Raw genomic sequence first — 20,610 nt, 5'->3', positions numbered from 1 at the left:
TAGGTGGAGTTAGTGGGTGTGATTATTCTACTTGTTCCCCCCCTTTCCCCACTTGGAAAAATCAAAAACTCCATTCCGTGGTTGAGGGGAAAATAGGGGGCTGGCCAAGAACAGAAAGGGCTGTCACAGCAACTATGCTGAGCTGCTAGCTATCCAGCTGGCAGTCAAACAGACCACGTCCAAATTCCAGACTGGAAAACACAACGGCTCAAGACATTTTAATGGAAAATTCACAGGGAAGATCCAGACTCAGCCCTGGGAGGAATACCTCACCCACAAAACAAATCCAAACCAGGACTACGTGGGACCACAAACCAAGTTTGGGACGAGAATCTGCTGTTATGATACAAGTTGACAGTTGAACGGGGTGGAGGGAAGAGTATGAAAACAAGGAATAAGGGAGAGAAGCCATTATGAAACCCCTCGAATGGAAGTGGGGATGGGGGCGGCTAAGGCAGAGCTAATCTATACCCCATGTCACATGTATTGCCAAGTTTTCAACATGGATGAATCTCCGCTTTCTCCTTGTGTGCCCTTTCCTAATGAATGAAGTGGAGCGGCAAACGAAAATATAAACAGCAACAACGAGCCTGGTTTACATTTAGAGTGATGTGGCTTAAATCTAGACCTGACAATTTACAGAAAAAAGATCCCAGGTGAGAAGTAATTTGACCCTCTAAGTCTCCATTTCCATACCAGTGAAACTTAAAATAACTGTAGTGACGGTTGGAAATAATTTATACATATAGTAACCAGAAATCTGCCTCTCAGCACACAGCAGGTATGTGATAAACATGCCTAATGGAGTTAAGGCTTCATTAACCGATTACATGGGATTTGACAAGTATCTGGTGAGGGATGTTACACCTTCAGGTGGGTCAGTCCCATTTTTTGACCCATATGTAAATGTGTCTATGACTTTTGCGTCCTAAACCGCTAGCTTCTTAAAAGCTAGCAAAATATGCACTTTTAATGTGCTACCTAGTTATTTGGGTCTAAATTATATATATGCAAACAAATTATAGTTGAAGAAGGGTAGGAAAACTTACCAGCAGCCCGCTCACTGGGCTTTAGCTGAACTATGCTAATCATAATGCATCTGTATTTATTTGTATTTAAATAGAAATAATATGCATTTATCTGGGATTGAAGAGTATACAGAATGATTTCAAAAATTATCTTAGTTTTGGAGTTCCTGTTGTGGCTCAGTGGTTAACGAATCCGACTAGGAACCATGAGGTTGCAGGTTCGATCCCTGGCCTTGCTCAGTGGGTTAAGGATCTGGCGTTGCCGTGAGCTGTGGTGTAGGTTGCAGATGCGGCTTGGATCCCGAGTTGCTGTGGCTCTGGTGTAAGCCGGCAGCTACAGCTCCGATTCGACCCCTAGCCTGGGAACCTCCATATGCTGCAGGAGTGGCCCTAGAAATGGCAAAAAGACTAAACAAACAAAAAAAACTTAGTTTAACACTATCACTTTATTGAGCTATGTTTAAAAGAAACCCACAAAAGTTTGAGAATACCTAGAATCTATAAGAAACTAGGCCTAAAATGAAAATCTCAGGCCTGAAATTCAGAAGCAAAACCCAGATCTTGGATTTTGTTAAACTGAGGTTTAAAAAGGATCACTGAAAAGATCTGTCTTTTGGGGGCTAGGGTATGGAGAAAATCAATAAAATTCAACATTACGCCCTGGGAAAAATGCTCAGGGGTTCAAAATTCATTTCTTTAAATCAGTAAAACAAACTGCAGCATGTAGATAAATTTCCTGTGAATATTTAAATCATGGGGCAACCTCTACATGGCAGACAGTTTCACTGCTTGAATGGTTGAGAGTAATTATACTTTTAGAAAAAGCTCCAAACAGCTTAAGGAACCAAAACATAGTAAGTAGTATACTTTTAGGAAGAAGATTCTAGGAGGCTAGATGGGGGAAGTGCCAGCTAAATCTGTGAACAGGGTCAAACTTATAATATTCAGAGACCCGAAATACAACATAATAATACCCTTTCACCTCTTTCTCCATACGAGAGAAAAACAGAAAAACAAAACAAAACTCTTTTTATATTTGTTTCCAATACTTCCTTTGGAGCAAAGTCAGAGAGTTGAGAATCAGTAGGACACTTCTCTGGAAACAGGATTTGAACCATTTGTCTTAAAATTTAATACTACTGCAGGATATAGCCACAGCTAAACTGTTTCTAAAAAGACCAGTAAGTGAGGACCCAGTAATTTTTAAAACAGGTCAGTAAAAAATCAGGAAGGTTAACAGAGGTTTCTTAGGTAATGTAGACTCAAGAGCCCAAAATGCATACTACCAGCTTCAGTAACAGGCATAGGGACTTAAGTTATTTATCATGTCACTAGGACTCCCCCCAACCCCTTGCCCCATTAAGGAAGGCCAGTGATGCTTAGGGATGTAAGACAATAAATAGAGCACAGAGACATTAGGGAACATACCTTACGTCACAGTGCATTAGTGGCTAACCTTGGATAAAAAGTTGGGACTCCTAAGTAACCACAAATGATGTGCTCTGTCATTAACCAATAAGGTCTTAAGTGCATTTTCCCCTCAACTAGTGCTACTAATACTTCATTATGCTTAAGGAAAGACTCAATTGCTGACAATACTTCCAAAGATTATGGTTCTCAATCTTGGCTACAGAGCAGAGAAACCAAAGGAACTTTTAAAGACTCTGATGCCTAGGCCACACCTCAGCCCAATTAAATCAGAATCCCTGGTGGTAGGATCCAGGCATTAGCTTACTGCTAAAGCTGCCCAGATAATTTCAAAGCACAGCCAAAATTGAAAGCTGAAGGTTTAGTCCTTAAAAATACATATTTACAGTTTTACCAGATTAAGAAACCTTTGTCACATTACCTATATGCATAGCACATGTGTCTTCACAGGTGACTTAATAAATTATAAAGCCATGTGTGAAAACCTACCACTAAAATGAAATTTAGGTATTATATTAAATGTTCACTTTTAACTGTGAGACAAAATGCCCACAAACCCAAATCACATATGCCCCTTCTTCTGATTTATCCCATAATATGCTAACAAAGGAAAGATTTCCAAATCAAGTATCCGTTATCAGAGTGAGATTGTGGCTCAAGAAAACGGACATTTTGGATGCAGTTATTCAAGCAACTGGAAGCTGGAAAATCCCTGCGTACCTGGGCTCTGCGTGGGAGCCAAAAGAGATGTTGCATCAGGACATGGCTCAATGGTACACCAGCTTTCTCGGTTTATCTGAAGGAAAAGAAAAAGAGATTGAGTTTCACATAGTGAGGAAGTGTGTAATGATTTCATGGCTGTTACAAGTATATCTACTATACCAACACGCCTATCTTTTTAATACTTTACTGCAAAGCAGGCAAAATTATGTCAAGAAAAACTGTTTTCTTGACAATACAACAAGGCAATCTATACTCAATTAAGGCTCAAAAGACTGTCTATAAATGTTAGAAAGCAAGAGGAAAAAGATATATAAAGAGGAAGATCATGGTGCAGGGCAAGGATGAAATTTAAAAAGTTATTAACAGGTAACATGGACTAAATATTAAAATACATATTTGGCATTCTAGTTTGCAAGCTAGAAAAATGCAAAAATAATTCCTATTTATTTAAGAATTACTATAGGCTGGGTATCAGGTTAAGAAATCTACGTATATTATCTCACTTAACCTCCACAATACCTCTAAGAGGTTTGTATTATCTCTACCCAGAGAATAACTAGGTTTGGAGGAGTTGCTACAGTAATTAACAGTAGGACTGGAAATAGAATACATGTCTATGTGATTCTAAAGCATATTAAGAATCAAATACACCACCCTAAAATAATTTTTTTTTCTTTTTAAGGCTGTACCTGTGGCATATATAAGTTCCTGGGCTAGGGGTAGAATCAGAGCTGTAGCTGCAAACCTATGCCACAGCCGCAGAACGCTGGATCCAAGCCGCATCTGCAACCCATGCCGCAGCTTGGAGCGACAAGAGATCCTTAAAGCACTGAGTGAGTCCAGGGATCAAACCTGCATTCTCATGGAGACTATGTTGGGTTCTTAATCTGCTGAGGCACAACAGGAACTCCTAAAATAATTTTTTAACCTTAGCCTTTACAACTCCTAACCATCATGACGAGAACTCCAAAACTAAATATTTTAAAAATTAAAACAAAAACAAAAAAACTTGTAGGGAGTTCCTGTTGTGGCTCAGCAGTAATGAACCCAACTAGTATCCATAAGGATGCAGGCTCGATCCCTGGCCCCATTCAGTGGGCTAAGGATCTGGCATTGCGGCAAGCCATGGTGCAGGCCAGCAGCTACAGCTCCAATTCAACCCCTAGCCTGGGATCTTCCATATACCTTGAGGGCAGCCCTGCAAAAAAGAAAAAAAGAAAAAAGAAAAAAAAACCAAAAACCAAACTTCTAAAAGAATTCAGGAATCAAAAAAAAAAAAAAAAAATCTTAAGGAAACATTAAATATCAGAAAATATTTCAAAGTGAATAAAAATTAAAACACTGCCTATAAAAATCTGTGAGAGCAAAATTTATAATATTGAGTCCCAACATCAAAAAAGAAATACCAAAATTCATTCAAGAAGGTACAGATAATTTGGGAGTTCCCACCATGGTGCAATGGGTTAAGAATCCCATTGCAGCAGGCTGGGTCGCTGTGGAGGCAACAGGTTCGTCCCCAGCCCTATGCAATCGGTGTAGTGCGCTAAAGGTTCCATCAGGTGTTGCTAATGCTACAGCGTAGGTCGCAGCTGTGGCTCAGATTCAGTCTCTGGCCTAGGAACTTCCATATGCCACAAGTGTGGCCATAAAATTAAAAAAAAAAAAAAAAGAAAGAAAGAAAAAGAAATAAGATAATCCAAACGCATTTATTCTATTAAAGACAATGAATTCATACTTTAAAACTTTCCTATAAGGAAAACTCCAGGCCCATAAGGTGCCAGAGGTGAATGTCACAAGGCATTTAAAGAAGAAATACCACCAATTTTACAAACTCTTAGGAAAAATAGAAGAGGAGGGAACAACAGACAGCTCATTTTATGAGCCTAACATTAACCTGACACCAAATAAGGTACAGAAAACAATTTGGCAAAATTCAACATCTAAAATTCATAGAACGCTGGAAATAGAAAGGCAGTTCCTCAAGCTGATCAAGGACATTTATTAGAAAAACTGATAGTTAACACCAAACTTAATGGTTAAAGACTAAATGTTTTCACTCTGAGATCAAAAGCAAAGCAAGAATGTCCACTTTTGTTCAGTATATACAGGAGGTTCTTGCCAATGCAATAAAGCAGAAAAAGAAATAAAATGCATAGATTTGGAGAAGAAGCAGTTGTACTACTTAATTCATAGATGGCATGACTGCCTATGTAGAGAATCCTAAGGAAGTTACAAAAATGCTGGTAGAATAAATGAGTTTCACAAAGCTATAAGATACAAAGTCAATGTATTAAAAAATCAATACTAGTTCTATATATTAGCAGTGAATAATTAAAACTTAAAAACAAAAGTAATACCATTTACAACAGCATCAAGAAATATAAAATAACTAGGTATAAATTTAGTAAAATATGAGCAAGACCTGTACTCTAAAAACTGCAAAACAACATTGAGAAGAACTAAAGCAGGCTTAAATAGAGACATCATGTTCATAAATCAGAAAACTCAATACTGCTAAATTGTTAATTCTCCCCAATTCATCACTACTTGATTTCAAGACTTACTATAAAAGCTATATTAATAACGCCAGTGTGGGTATAGCTATAAAGACAGACATAAACACCCACAGAACAAGAGAAAATCTACAGACTTTCACAGTATCACCTATTCATTTCTGACAAAGTTGTTTAGGTATTCCAATGAGGAAAAGACTAGTTTTCTTGAACAAATGATGTTGCAACAATTGGGTATTCATATGAAAACAAATAAATCTCCCTCAAATCTCAAACTTTATATCATCGATAAAAACGAACTCAAAATACATCCAAATGTTAAAACTAAAACAACAAAACTTCTAGAAAGAAACATAGGGGAGTGTTTTTTATGACCTTGGGATAGGCAAAGATTTCCTAGCATGCATTTAAAAAGCATGAAAAAAACTCATAAATTTGACTACATCAATATTTTAAAAAATTTTTGCTCCTCAAAAATGCATTGTTTGGAAAATGAAAAGACAAACCAGAGAATGGGAGAAAATATTTACAAAACATCTATTTTCCAAAGGATTTGTACTTAGAATATTAAAATAAAATCAACAATAACAACAACAAAAAACCTCTTAATAATACCAAAAGATAAACAACATGCTTTTTAAAATGGACATAAGATTTGAATAAACATTTCATCAAAGAAGATATATGAAAGGAAATAAACACAGGAAAAGATGCCCAACATCATTATCATGAGAGAAAAGTAAATTAAAACTGATAGGAAAATAACAGTGTATATCCATCAGAATGGTTAAAATTAAAGACATAATTCCAAGCGCTGGCAAAGATGGAGCAAATGGAACACTGAAAACATTGTTGGCAGAATGCGAAAATAGTGTAGTCACTTTAGGAAGGAGTTTAGCAGCTTCTTATAAAGTCAAACATACACACAACACAGCAATCCCACTATGGTATTTATCCAAGAAAAGTCAAAACATACCTCTACACAAAAGGAACCCTATTATACTGTTGGTGGGAATGTAAATTGGTGCAACCACTGTGGAAAACAGTATGAAGAGTCCTCAGAAAACTAAAAATAGAATTACCATTTGATCCGGCAATACTACTCCTGGGCATCTATCCAGAGAAAACTATGACTTGAAAAGACACATGTACTCCAATGTTCATTGAAGCACTATATATATATATACAACAGCCAAGACATGGAAACAACCTAAAGGTCCATCGACAGAGGAATGGATCAAGAAGATGTGGTACATATACACAATGGAATATTACTCAGCCATTAAAAGTAACAAAATACCGGCATTTACAGCAACACCGATGGACCTAGAAATTAACATGTAAAGTGAAGTCAGTCAGACAATGAGACACCAACATCAAATGCTCTCACTTACATGTGGAATCTAAAAAAAGGACACAATGAACTTTGCAGAACAGATACTGACTCACAGACTTTGAAAAACTTACGGTTTCCAAATGAGACAGGGTGGGGGGTGGGGGGTTTGGAATGGAAATGCTGTAAAATTTGCTTGTGATGATTGTTGTATACCTATAAATGTAATGCAAGCAATAAAAAAAAAAAAAGAAAAAAACACATTTCTCTACACAAAGACTTTTTACTGGAATTTCACAGCAGCTTAATTCATGACAGCTGCAAAACCTGAAAAGAGCCCAGACTGCCATCAATGGGTAAATGGATAAATAAATTGTTACACATCCATCCATTTGATGCAACAGACTCACAATAAGAAGTAATGAACTACTAATACAAACAACATGGGCAAAGCTCAAGATCATTATGCTAAATTAAAAAAAAAAAAGCCAGACAAAAAGACTACATACCGTATGGTCCCACTTACACAATAACTTTAGAAAAGGTGAAACTAGTGCAAGAAAGCGTATTAGTTAGTGATTAACAGGGCTGGAGAAAGAGAATGATCGCAAGGGAAAAGGAGGGAACTGTATGGGTGATGGAAATGTTCCTATGACTGTGGCAGTAAGTGCACAATTCAAACATCTGTCAAAACTTATCAAGCAGTGAACTTAAAGCTGAATTAAAAATTTAAAATGCTGAGTTTTAGTGTATATAAATTATATCAATAAAATTGAAAAATATATCCCCCAAGTATAATAAATGTTTTCGTTTTCACAACTCCTAAAACCATAATGTTTGGGGGTTTTTTTTGGCCACAGCTTGATATGGGATCTCAGTTCCCAGACCAGGGATTGAACTCAGTCTGCAGTGGTGAAAGCGCCAAGTCCTAACTTCATCAGGGAACTCCCCAACACCTTAATATTATAACACTTTAGTTTCCCTAGCACTGAAATACTCAGCGCTAAGTCTAAACAATATAAGGAGTTATCTAAACAAATTATCAAGTAGTTGAATATTTGTAATGCTCAAAAGATGATTTTATTTAACGGTCTCTAGCATACAGTATGTACCGACTAGTAAATTTCCGACCTTTGGTAAGAAGATACTAAACTATATATATGAGAAAGACCAAGTTTACTGAATATGCTAAGGGATACCAGGTAGAGCGCTATGGGGCATTCTTTCAAATTACAACTGTTTGAAAAAGAAGAAACAAAAGGAATTAAACTTCTTGCAAGTAACCATGCCAACCTAGAACCACATGAAACAAAAACACCAAATCATTTGTTAATTTCATCTTTTTTACATTAAGAAGGGGAGGAGGCAGGAACGAGGAGGAGCCGTTAATGTTTTAGTTCCTGGTGTGTAACAAAATAATGCCAAAAATTTGAAAGTGATACTGAATGGAAAAGAACCTTCAGCAGGTTCCTCGGGATTATGGAAAATATCCCCTTTCAAAATGTAACTTGAGTGTGCTTAAGGAAGTAACCTCAAATTCAGTAACCTTAACAAACCCTATCCACATCTTTCAAAGAACTGAAACAGCAAATTTCCCTCTTAAAAAAAAACCTTTCATTTAGAGGAGGACTTTCCTACTGTGAACTGCATCCCGTTTGAAATAACTCAAATTTCACTTCCACTAAGGTAAGTTTCTCTATTAAGAGGAAAAGCCAGAGTCCAGAATTTACGTACTTTTGCTCCTTTAATATGGCAACAAATTTAAATGTTAACAGAAAAAAAAAAAGCAGATCCTTTAATAACAGCAAAGAATGCTAAGCCGCTCTGAATTACAAAGACATCGCATTCTCCCATTCCGTGACCTTCAACAATTCTCCAGTCAACATTTTAGGAAACTTTGCTAAAATTCTTTATCTTAGAATGTTTTTCATCACCTTTCAATACCACATATTATTCCACAGCCAATGAGTGAACTGAACGTTCTTTGCCTTCAATAACTTGGGGGACTAACAGACTATACTTTTCATGTCATTTTAGGCATTTGCATGTTACACAAAGTGAGTCACACATTTTGCATTTTGCAAAGTAACATAAATAATAGCTAAATATTTATTTAAAATAATATATAATACTGACTGAAAGAGTGAAATCAAAATTGAATACACACTAATTTCTGAATAACCATGACGAGAACATATTAGTTATGGGAGACAATTCTGCATGGGTCTCCCCTATTTCAGCATGTCTTGTGAGCAAACGACATGGACTGTCCTTTTGTTCTAGACTATCTTTTCAAGAATAGCTATATATCAAACAGCTTTGGAAGACAGAGATGTTTCTTTCTTTCTTTTCTTTCCTTCCTTCTTTCTTTCTTTCTTTGTCCTTTTAGGGCCAAACCCATGGCATATGGAGGTTCCCAGGCTAGGGGTCTAATTGGAGCTGTAGCCACCGGCCTACGCCAGAGCCACAGCAACGCGGGATCCGAGCCACCTCTGCGACCTACACCACACCTCACGGCAACGCCAGATTCTGAACCCACTAAGCAAGGCCAGGGATTGAACCCCCAACATGGTTCCTAGTTGGATTTGTTTCCGCTGTGCCATGATGGGAACTCCAAGATATGTTTCTTTCTAAAGTAAAGGGAAAATATGTTTACTGCCTAATATAATAAAGACAATACCTAAGTCTGGACAAAGGCTAGGTTTCCCGGCTGTGACACAGCATCTAGTTGGGCCCCTCCATGTTGCCCCCATGGGACTAGGGAAGCAAGAAGAATCAGTAAGACGCTGATGCTCAATGTGCTTTTTGAACAATGAGTAATCTGTTTCTGACCCAGGAGTCCTGTGACTTCTTCAGCCAACAGCTGTGAAATTGTTAGACTAACTTGGTAGCTTGCAAGGATTAAAAATCTCAAACCCATCACAGTTTTGACAGTTAGTATATATTAAACAGTATTAAAACATTTAAACACAGCATCTATGTTTAAATCTGACTGCACCTATGTGGTAAAAGCCCTAACCTGATTCAATTTTTTATTGACTGTTTATGCCTGAATGATCACAAAGGGACAACCAATATCCACTTTAACTTTTCTGTAGCTTTCTGAATTTTCCTTAATGATTATGTGTTACTTTTATATTTTTTGGCCACATCTGTGGCATACGGAAGTTCCTGGGCCAGAGATCAAACCTGAGCCACAGCAGTGACAATGCCAAGGCCTTAACCACTGGGCCACCAGAGAACTCCTATGTTTCTTAAATTTTTTTTTTTTATTTTTATAAACTTGACTAGCATAAAATTCTCATATACAGGGCCTTATCAATTTCTCCAACGTTAACATCTTACATAACCAAGATGCATTTTTGTCAACACTAAGAAACCAACACTGGTACGTTACTATGAATTCAACTCCAGACTTTGGAATTCACTCATTTTCCCGTTAATGTTCTTTTCTGTTCCAGGATCCAGTCCAGGATACCACACTGCATTCTGCATGTGCAATTTTGCATTTTAACATCTTTACTGAAAGGTAATTCATATACTCTAAAACTCACCCATGTAACTGTATGAGTCAATGGTTTAGTACCTTAACACAGTTATGTAACCATCACCACTACTTAATTTTAGAACATTTTAGGGCATCAAAAAGAAACTCTGTATTCCTTAATGGTCAGACCCACCACAGCCTCCACCTCCCAGTTCTAGGCAATCATTAATCTACTTTGTCTCTATGGATTTGCCTACTCTGGAAATTTCATACAAATGGAATCAAACAATATGTGGTCTTTGGGGACCGGCTTCTTTCACTTAGTAAGACGATTTCAATGTTCACTGGTGTCACAACATATGCCAGTTCTTCATTTTACTGCCAAATAATAATCCACTGTATGGATATATACCTACATTTTATTTATTTACTTTCCAGCTGATGGACATTTGAGCTCTTTTCATTTTCTGGCTGTTACGAACAATGCTGCTACAAATATCCATATACAAGTTTTTGTTGGACATATTTTTGTTTCTCTTGGGTATATACCTAAGAGTGGAACCACTGTATCATAACTTCAGGTTTAACATTTTGAGGAACTGCCAGACTTTTCCAAAGGTGGCTACACTGACGTTCCCACTAGCAATGTATGAGTATTCTAATTTCTTCACACCCTTGTCACTGTTCTTATCTGTGTTTGATTACAGCCATCCTAGCAGGTATGAGTAGTATCTCACGTGAGTATATATTTCTTTTAAAAATAGGAAATACTGGAGTTCCTGTCATGGCGCAGCAGAAACAAATCCGACCAGGAACCATGAAGTTGCGTGTTCGATACCTAGCCTCGCTCAATGGGTTAAGGATCTGGTGTTGCCATGAGCTGTGGTGTAGGTTGCAGATGGGGCTCAGATCCTGCGTTGCTGTGGTTGTGGGGCAGGCCGGCAGCTGTAGGTCCAATTTGACCCCCTAGCCTGGGAACCTCCATATGCGGTGGATGAGACCCTAAAAAGCAAAAAAAAAAAAGAATAGGAAATATTTTTCAATCTATTGGTTACTTTCTAGGAAAGAGAGAGTCTATGAAGACATAATACTGAACACTCCCAGATTTGTTCCTTCCTTCTTTTATTTAAAAAATGTACTAAATACCTTCTATGTATCAAAACATCATGTCAAGTCTTAAAAGCAGAAGTAGTGAAAGAATGGAATTCTCAAAGAACTCACAATTTATGTGAGAAAGAAGTGGAAATATTAAGTAAACAAAGCTTTCCATAGCATTTTCTACACAGCAGACACTGAAATGTGTGCTGACTTGGACAAGGTGTGCTATGACCAACAGAAATGGGAATTAGAGTGAAATGCGACAAACATGGAATGACAAACCATATTTTAAATGCTTTATACATTCCTGCCCAGGTCACAGATGCTACACACGGACACACAGGGCCAGAGTAACCAACCAACAACTATTCTCTTTCACTTCATACAAGGCATTGCACAAAACACAGAGTGAGGAAGTCAGAGATTGCCACATCCTTGCAGAGAAGCAGAACCCTGAGAGATTAGAGTTTCACAGAAGTTAAGGAAGAGGGCTAAAACGAGAAGGTAGGTCCATAGTGCCAGCTGCTGCTGAGAAGTCAAAACTGATGAATTTTAAAAAAAGAAGTTACTGAATTGGGCAACTGGGAGGCTTATGGTGTCTTTGGAAAGGTCAGTTTTAACACGACAAGTGAGATCAGAATGAAAACTGTAAAGCATCCCATTATATTTCTAAGTTCATGGTGCTTTAAAATTTATAAAGTACTGTCACCTAGATTTGACCTTTTTCCCATCCATGAAGAGGCATGTTGTCATTTTTGGGAAGAGGCCACACACTCGCTGAGGCTAGATTTTGGGATAATACATTTGTGTGTGAACTGTATTGTACTGGTAATTTTATCTGCTCAAAAGACTGTAAGATTCTAAGAACCTGACCTCATCTTTTATTCCATGGATCTCTTCAATGAGTAATGGTAGATGCTTACAGATTTATCTCTGAGTTCATTATCCTCAGTGATTTCACAGAGAGCTAAAAGTTGGGAGAACCTTTAGGATTGTCACTCTGCCTCCCTTTACTAAAGCCATTTATAAAAGAAAGAAGAAAGAAAAAAAAAAAAAAAAAAAAAGCGAGAGCACGAGAGGGGCAATGAGACTCAAAGAAGGTAACACAACATTTAGAGACTGAGTGAGGACCCAGTTTTCCTCACTTTTGGTCCAGTGCTCTTTCCTCATTCCCACAAGTACCTGTTGTTCTTAACTTTGTCTCAGAATCCAACAATTATTTAAACAATTTTTAATAGCAACATTAAATTGAATAAGTCTGACAAAGTGCATCTGACATCTCTGGAGAAGATTTGTTAGAAAATAAGAGTTGCTGTTTAATTTAGACAAAAATATTTAGAAAATTATCATAATGAAACAACTAAAACATGGAACCGTGGGTGCCAATTTTTTGAACAATGAAATGCTATAATCGAAAGAAATGTCTTTTATTTGTTTGTTTTGGCTTTGTCTATTTCCAGGAGCCTGCGTTTTCAATCACTAACAGTTAATTAACAATGATGTGCTGAGAAGGCTCACTGTCTCTAAGGACACAAAAAAAAACTTAAGGAAATCTGCCAATGATGAAGTTCCAGTCAGTTCCTTCTTTGGAATTACGACTTATACACAAACATTTAAAAGTAAAACCTATACTGAAAAATAGTAGTATTTCAGGTAAATCAAAGACTTCCCCATCAGGAAAGGATGGGGAAATCTAGTATAAGAAATCTTTCTATGGCTATCTTGCTGATTTATCTACACAGCTAGCCAGTCAGCTTTTAGGGAGTACCCACCTTATGCAAGAAATAGCGTCAAGGTTCAGCAATAGACAGACAAATCATGATCCTGATGACAATCTGCACTATAGATCTCACAGTTTAAAAGTATGAGGAAACTTTGTTCATTTAAAATATCAAGGGTTGGGGTTTCCTGGTGGCTCAGGTAAAAAATAAAATAAAGTAAAATAAAATAAAATAGAAAATTCCTTCCTTAAAAAAAGTCAAGGATTGGAGGTCCCGTCATGGCACAGTAGAAACGAATCCGACTAGGAACCATAAGGTTGCGGGTTCGATCCCTGGCCTCACTCAGTGGGTTAAGAGTCCGGCGTTGCCCTGAGCTTGGTGTAGGTCACAGACGAGGCTCGGATCCTGTGTTGCTGTGGCTGTGGCATAGACTGGCAGCTACAGCTCTGATTAGACCCCTAGCCTGGGAACCTCCATATACTGCAGGTATGGCCCTAAAAAGAGAGAGAGAGAGAAAAAAAAAAAAAAAAAAAAAGTCAAGGATCATATCCCACCACATCCCAGGATGAGAGATGTATATATATGGTCTACAGATTACAAGACCTAATGAAATAACTCCGCAAACTGTGGACTACAGATTGGGAAACACTGATTAGTTTGTGAAATACAATAGAATCACAAGTACTTGAAACTCCGAGAGGTAAGGAAGTCTTTAGAATAATAATAATAATAAAAAGATATTTCTGGTTCAGAGATTTGGATAAAGTTTAGTAAAGCTGGTGGTATGTGAGGAAGCCCTACAAGGGGGAAGTGTGCTTAAGAGAGAGCTGGTGGGGCAGGGAAGTCCAGCCATGTGAAAAAGAACATGAGCAAAGCAGTCAGGATGCTTCAGAGCTGGAATTCATAGTTTTGCGTGGCACAGACTCCTTCAAGAATCTAAGGGAAGCCATGGATCCCTTACCAGAAACACACATGTGCATCCAGTCAGTGGTTCTGGAGCACAGCTTTACAACCCAGAATAAGGACTTTTCCTTAGATGTTTCTGAGGAGCACACAAAGCCCAAAGGTGTCTAGAAGTATCAACAGAGGAAAGAAGAAAAAGGGTGATATGGCTACAATGAATCCAAGCTTTAGGGTGGACACCCCCACTCCCCAATTATATAAGAAGAGGAGTGAAAAAAATAAGTATTATACTATGAACTATATGCAACTGTAGAGTGTATAAATAAGATGGGATAGTGGGGAGGGAGGAAGCATAGGACATCCAGGACACAGAGTCCTGTCAGGAGGAGCCTGGACTAATCTAGACTGGAGGCAGCATGTGCCCAGACTGGGACATGGCCTTTGGAGCATGGAAGCAGCAGCAGGTCGGTTAGTAAGCTGGTTCGAAGGGCAGAATCCACAGAGACAAAAGAGAAAGGGAGGAGTTCCCGTTGTGGCTCAGCAAAAATCAATCTGACTAACATCCATGAGGATGCAGGTTCGAGCCCCAGCCTCACTCAGTGGGTTAAGGACCCGGCATTGCCGTGAGCTATGGTGTAGATTGCAGATGTGGCTCAGATCTGGTGTTCCTGTGTCTGTGGTATAGGCCCGCAGCTACAGCTCCTATTCAACCCTAGCCTGGGAACCTCCATAAACTACGCCCTAAAAAAAGAAGAAGAAAGAGGACTAAAAAAATCTACAATTTAACAGATATATAGAAAATCCAGAGGAGACAATGATGATGCTGTCTACTTGACTGTGTTGAGTCTGAAGTGTTAAGACATCTTTCAAATGGTTAAATGAAGTTATGGATTTTGAGAGAAAGGCTGGAACTAGCCTCATCTATTCTTGAGTAAAAGGTGAAAAGAATGTGTAAGAGAGCAGAGGCAGAACACACCAAGAGAAAAGACACATGGAAGGCAGCATTCATGTTAGGTAATACACATCTGGAGGTGGAGTAGCTTGGAAAGCTCATACTAGCTGGCTTCTTAAAAACACAAACAGCAAAAGTAAATGTGTATTAGGAAATGCAAATAAATCAAAACCATGGAGCGATACCACATCACACCCACTAGGAGAGTTACTGAACACACACACACACCAGAAGAGACAAAAAAAACCCCAGAAAATAACAAGTGTTGTCGAGAATGTGGAGAAACTGAAACCTTTGTGCATTGCTCTTGAGAGTGTACAATGGCGTAGTTGCTGTGGAAACAGTAAGGGGGTTCCTCAAAAACTTGGAATAGAATTACCATATGATCCAGCAGTTCCATTTCTGCATACACACCCAAAAGAATCGAAAGCAGGGACTTGAAAAGATATTTGTACATCAATGTTCATAGCAGAACTATTCACAACTAAAAGCGGAAAAACAACCCAAATGGCCAACAGATTAATGGATAACAAAATGCAGGGAGTGCCCATTGTGGCTCAGTGGGTTATGAACCTAACTAGTATCCATGAGGATGCAGGCTTGATCTCTGGCCCTACCCAGTGGGTTAAGGATCCGGCAGATCCAGCATTGCCACGAGCTATAGTGTACATTAAAGATGCAGCTTGGATGTGGCATTGCTGTGGCTGTGGTGTAGGCCGGCAGCTGCAGGTCCGACTGGACCCCTAGCCTGGAAACTTCCATGTGCCAGAGGTGCGTCCCTCAAAAGACAAAAACAAAAACAAAGGCAGTATGCATGCAATGGAATATTACTCAGCCTTAAAGTAAGAAATGAATTCTAACATATGCTATAATATGGATGAACCCTGAAGACATTATGCTAAGTGAAATAAGACAGTCACAAAAGGACAAATATAGTATGATTTCCCTTAAACAAGACACCTAGAGTAGTCAAATTTGTAGACAAAAAGTAGAATGGTGGTTGCCAGGGACTAGGGGGAGGGGGAAATGGGGAGTTACTGTTTTACAGGTAGACAGTTTCAGATTTACAAAGATGAAAAAGTTCTGGAGCTAGATAGTGGTATATAATAGTTGCACAACTGTACATTTAAATGTGGTAAATACTGTTATACATTTTTTCCACATTAAAAAAAAAAGAGTGTGCATTAGTTACAGACAAGCAAGCTTGTTTGGAGAGAAGTCAGGCAGCCCACGGTCAGAGGGAGCGCTGGTAATCTGGGCCAGATGTGACCAATCATGGTCAATGCCATTAACCAGAGGACAAACTCCTTATGCACAGAGTGTGGAAAGAATGTCAAAACATGTATCAGCGTTTTCAACCACATCCTGTATACAGTGACAGTAATGCCAAGCAGATCATATTTATGTGTGAAAAATACTGTGCTTCCTATATAAGCAGCTGTTTAAGAGGTATAAATTAGATTACAAAACATCTCTCCCTCCTTCTGCCTAGTTTCAGACTCACTGATGTGACAGATAAATTTGCCCTGGTATCGGGTCTATTTTTCAACAACACCACTGTTTCTCACACAATGAGGCAACTTAAAGGCCATGCCATGTGGCTCCAATTGAAACATTTTCAGAGTGCTTGCTATAGGTCAGAGAAAATGCCAGGCCCTGATTATATACATGGTAACATCTCTTCTCATGTTAGTCTCTTTTTCCAAAAGGTGACCTCAGAAGACAGAGGTTTCTGCACTACTGGATGATAAGCTGGTTCTTTGTACTATTGACACTTTTCTTGGCCAGGTCTGAGACTAGGCCTGGCAGAAGATTCTGATCACCAGCAGAATCAGAAGACTAGAAAGAAACAACAGTGTTGGGATTGCTAATCATTTGAGTTTTAAGAGAAAAACTAAGATAACGATTAATAAGCCCCTTCATCTACGTTTTGCCCTATGGAATCTTTGAACTATTAGCAAAATACAGGGTTGGCAACTGAATGAGTAGGAGAGGGAATAGTTCAAAATGACTCTGAAATTTTGTTTAGTAAGTAGCTGGAAACGAGGAAAACAGACTCTGCCATTAAATATCAATGTCCCATGGAAGAATAAATTACCAAAAACCACTTGCCGGCTCTGGCTCCATTTACGATTCTTTAGCTAAAAAACAAACTTAGCCCTTTGTCCATGATCATGGACACTACAGATACTGAACATCCAAAGTTCTGGTGGGTTTCAGTACATACAGAACATGGGATAACAGAAGTTAATTCAAAAGAAACATAGACCCATGCAGGTAATTTTTGGTTCCTATCATGAAGCCTGGGACCCATGCTGTGTTCTCATCAGTTTTAAAAGAGAGCTGGACATATTTTCAGCAGAGAGGGAACTGTATTTTGTTTTTGGCAGTGTTTCTGCTACTGTTTATATATCTGAACATCCTAATAAATTACAGCTCATGGTTACACCCAGCCTTCCCAGCCAGTGCCTGTATTTACTTCCTCTGCAACTGTCTCAGGAGATCTAGCCAGAGTTACAGGCTGAACAAAAGGAAGTAAAAACCCCACCATCTGGACAGAGAAGCCAATGCTTGAGTCAAAATCTTTCCAGGGAATCAGACTATAACTGAGCAGATAGGCATTATTGTCTTCAATCCTTAGCCTTCTTATGTCTTTTGTTTGAAGGGGTATGCAAGCATCTTAGAGCAAGTAAACTTCTTAAAGGATGATGTGAGTTTCTCTGGGAATAAACCCTGGAACTAAAGACAAACTACTCCTGCACTTTCGCTAATGAGCTCAGGTGGCCTGCCCAAACATGGATGGGGAGGGGGTTGTCCTGCTCTGTAAATATTTTCATTCCATGTACACAAAACATGTGCAAATCTTTTAACCATTCATCTGATACTCTGAATTACTAGTTACAAATTATACTCGCAATAAGTCATCAGTAACATGAAGAATCATGTCATTATTAAGAGGCAGTATTTTTCCAAGTACGCAAAGTTATAAAACTAGTAAAACAGGAATGCTCCCTAAACTAAAATCAGTTTAAGTTAGCAGTCAGTCCTAGATTCTGACCCCCTTTTTCTTGGTATGCTAGCTTTGCAGTAAGTTCCTGATACTTGATGTCCTCCTGTGTTAAGAGCGGTCTCCTACTCAATACTATCGAGTTAGCTGCTGAACTGCATTAGACAAAGGCTCCTATTGTTCACCAACTTGTGAGGTCAATACTAGCTTTTTGAAGGATCCTGGGGAAAGTGGGCATGTTAATACCAAGGGGCCTCCTCTAACAATTAAAATTCTTCATTATCCCATTTTGTCCCTGTGACTCATACTTACCAACCACTTACCGTAAGACCAAGAAGTCATATCTGCATTGGGGAAGACGGATAACCAATATGGGGAGGAAGAAAGTGTGTATGTGTGTTGTGTACTGGGCTGGGGGATGGAGGAGTGGGTGACCAAGGAATGCTATCAACCTACAGCCTTTTATTTAGAAAAAAATTCACAAAGAAGGTAAGATTTCAGAGGATGTTGTAGGTTGATGATGAGAATAAAGAGCTGATCTGGAGATAAGACCAATGTACCTAGCCTTAGGGAAATCTTAAGAGAAGGATTTGATGCAGAAGGGCTACCATGAACTAAGTGCACAGAGCTAACAAAAGGAACAGATCAGAATGCAGAATGAGCCAAAGAAAGTATACGGACATAACAGAGAGTGAGAATTTCAAAGCTAATCTACAGTGAACTATTAGGATGTCAAGGGAAGGGACTAGAGTGGTAAACATGTGACACCAAAGGGACAGGCTTACGATCCAAATTATGTGATGACTGTCATAATTCATCTCTTCTTTTTTTTTTTTTTTTTTTTTTTTTTGTCTTTTTGCTATTTCTTGGGCCGCTCCTGCGGCATATGGAGGTTCCCAGGCTAGGGGTCGAATCGGAGCTGTAGCCACCGGCCTACGCCAGAGCCACAGCAACGCAGGATCCGAGCCGCGTCTGCAACCTACACCACAGCTCACGGCAACGCCGGATCGTTAACCCACTGAGCAAGGGCAGGGACAGAACCCGCAACCTCATGGTTCCTAGTTGGATTCGGATTCGTTAACCACTGCGCCACAACGGGAACTCCCATCTCTTTGTTCTTATCCTAACCTTATCAGTATATTAAATACAGTTTACATAATATAATGCTTTTGAATCCATACTTAAAAATCTTAAAAGATTAACTCGTTCAATTAACAAAACATTTTGAGCGTTTAATATGACTTAGGGACACTGCTTATTGAGTGTTTAGATATAGTGAATAGATGAAAAAATTACAAACTCCTCAGTGTAAAAAAAGTAATCTTTCCCAGGAAAAGAAGAGTGAGAACATATACATCATCACCTGAAAAAAAGTGGCCTATACGCCCAATAATTATTTTTTAAAACACTGATTAAAAACAAACAAACACTGAAATTCAAAATGGAAGATAACTGGAGACCAGTTCTGAATGATTTTTTTTTTTTTTAAAGAACTGTGGGGGAAATCTGCTAAAAAGTCTGTGACAAAATGAATTTAAATGAGACCATGCACTTGTCCAAAGTGCTGTAGGTGGAATACCTCCAAAGGGAAAGAAGTGACTGAGATATGACTGTGATAACTTCTAAGTCTCCTTCCAATATGAAAAATTTAAGACAAAAAATACACATATATATGTAAAAACTGATAACACACATTCATGTAATAAGAGGATAGCAAGAAAAAAAAGAGCTCTGAAAACATTCATAGCTGGGGCTGCATCCTACTACCTACCAGGGCTGAACTGTGAGAACTCTGGAAAATTACTGATGCTCTACATCGCTTTTTTCCATATATAAAATGAGACAAATACTGGGAATGTAAAGATTAAATGCCTATATCCACTTCATCCCACTTCAGACCACAAAACCATTTTTATCATGCCTGGACTACCATAATGGCAACCTAAATGATGCCCGCATCCCAGAATCATCTTTTAAAAACATAAACTGAGAAGTAACATGGCCAAGCAAAGCAAACCCCTCACCACAGCTGTCACGGCTCTACTCTTTTAAGCCTTGCTCATGATTCTCATCACAATGTCCCTACCCATTCTTTCCCACCGCAGGGCCTCTTGGATTTGCTGTTCCTTCTTTCTGGAACACACCTTCTTCCCTTGGTAGAGCTGGCATCTTTTTATCCTCTAAAGAATAGTTTTTTAAAGGCACCTCAGAAAGATCTATCTGAAATAGGTCTTCCCATTATTTCCTATATTGCACTATACTGTAGTCTCACACTGCTTATTTCTATCAAATCACGTACAATAATTTGTATTTTTTTCTCTATTAACTGTCTGTCTTTAAGCAACATGAGGACTTTGAAGACCCGTGTGCCCCTTAGACCGAGCACAAAGTCCGGCACGGAGCAGGTTATTAACACT

General features: G+C 38.6%; 2 protein-coding genes across 51 annotated transcripts in view; one reads left to right on the top strand and one right to left on the bottom strand.

The window, feature by feature from the left end:
* Positions 1 to 20,610, top strand: part of KLHL25 (kelch like family member 25) — a 665,168-nt gene that overhangs the window by 162,293 nt on the left and 482,265 nt on the right. The gene's annotated exons all lie outside the window — the stretch shown is intronic.
* The window catches only part of AKAP13 (A-kinase anchoring protein 13), a 333,498-nt gene that overhangs the window by 92,985 nt on the left and 219,903 nt on the right, over positions 1 to 20,610 (bottom strand). For all 50 annotated transcript variants that reach the window (XM_084969374.1, XM_084969377.1, XM_084969375.1 and 47 more), the window contains one exon: positions 3,177 to 3,252. In XM_084969374.1, the coding sequence (XP_084825500.1) occupies positions 3,177 to 3,252 (76 nt within the window). The remainder of the gene's footprint in view (positions 1 to 3,176; positions 3,253 to 20,610) is intronic.

The sequence above is a fragment of the Sus scrofa genome, chromosome 7 (genome assembly GCF_054392235.1).
Source record: "Sus scrofa isolate SSC_HxYL_T2T_F1_AM1 chromosome 7, Sscrofa_HxYL_maternal_Yorkshire_Landrace_v2.0, whole genome shotgun sequence".
NCBI lineage: Eukaryota > Metazoa > Chordata > Mammalia > Artiodactyla > Suidae > Sus > Sus scrofa.
The sequence above is the reverse complement of the archived record's forward strand: the minus strand, read 5'-3'. Positions and strand labels throughout refer to the sequence as shown.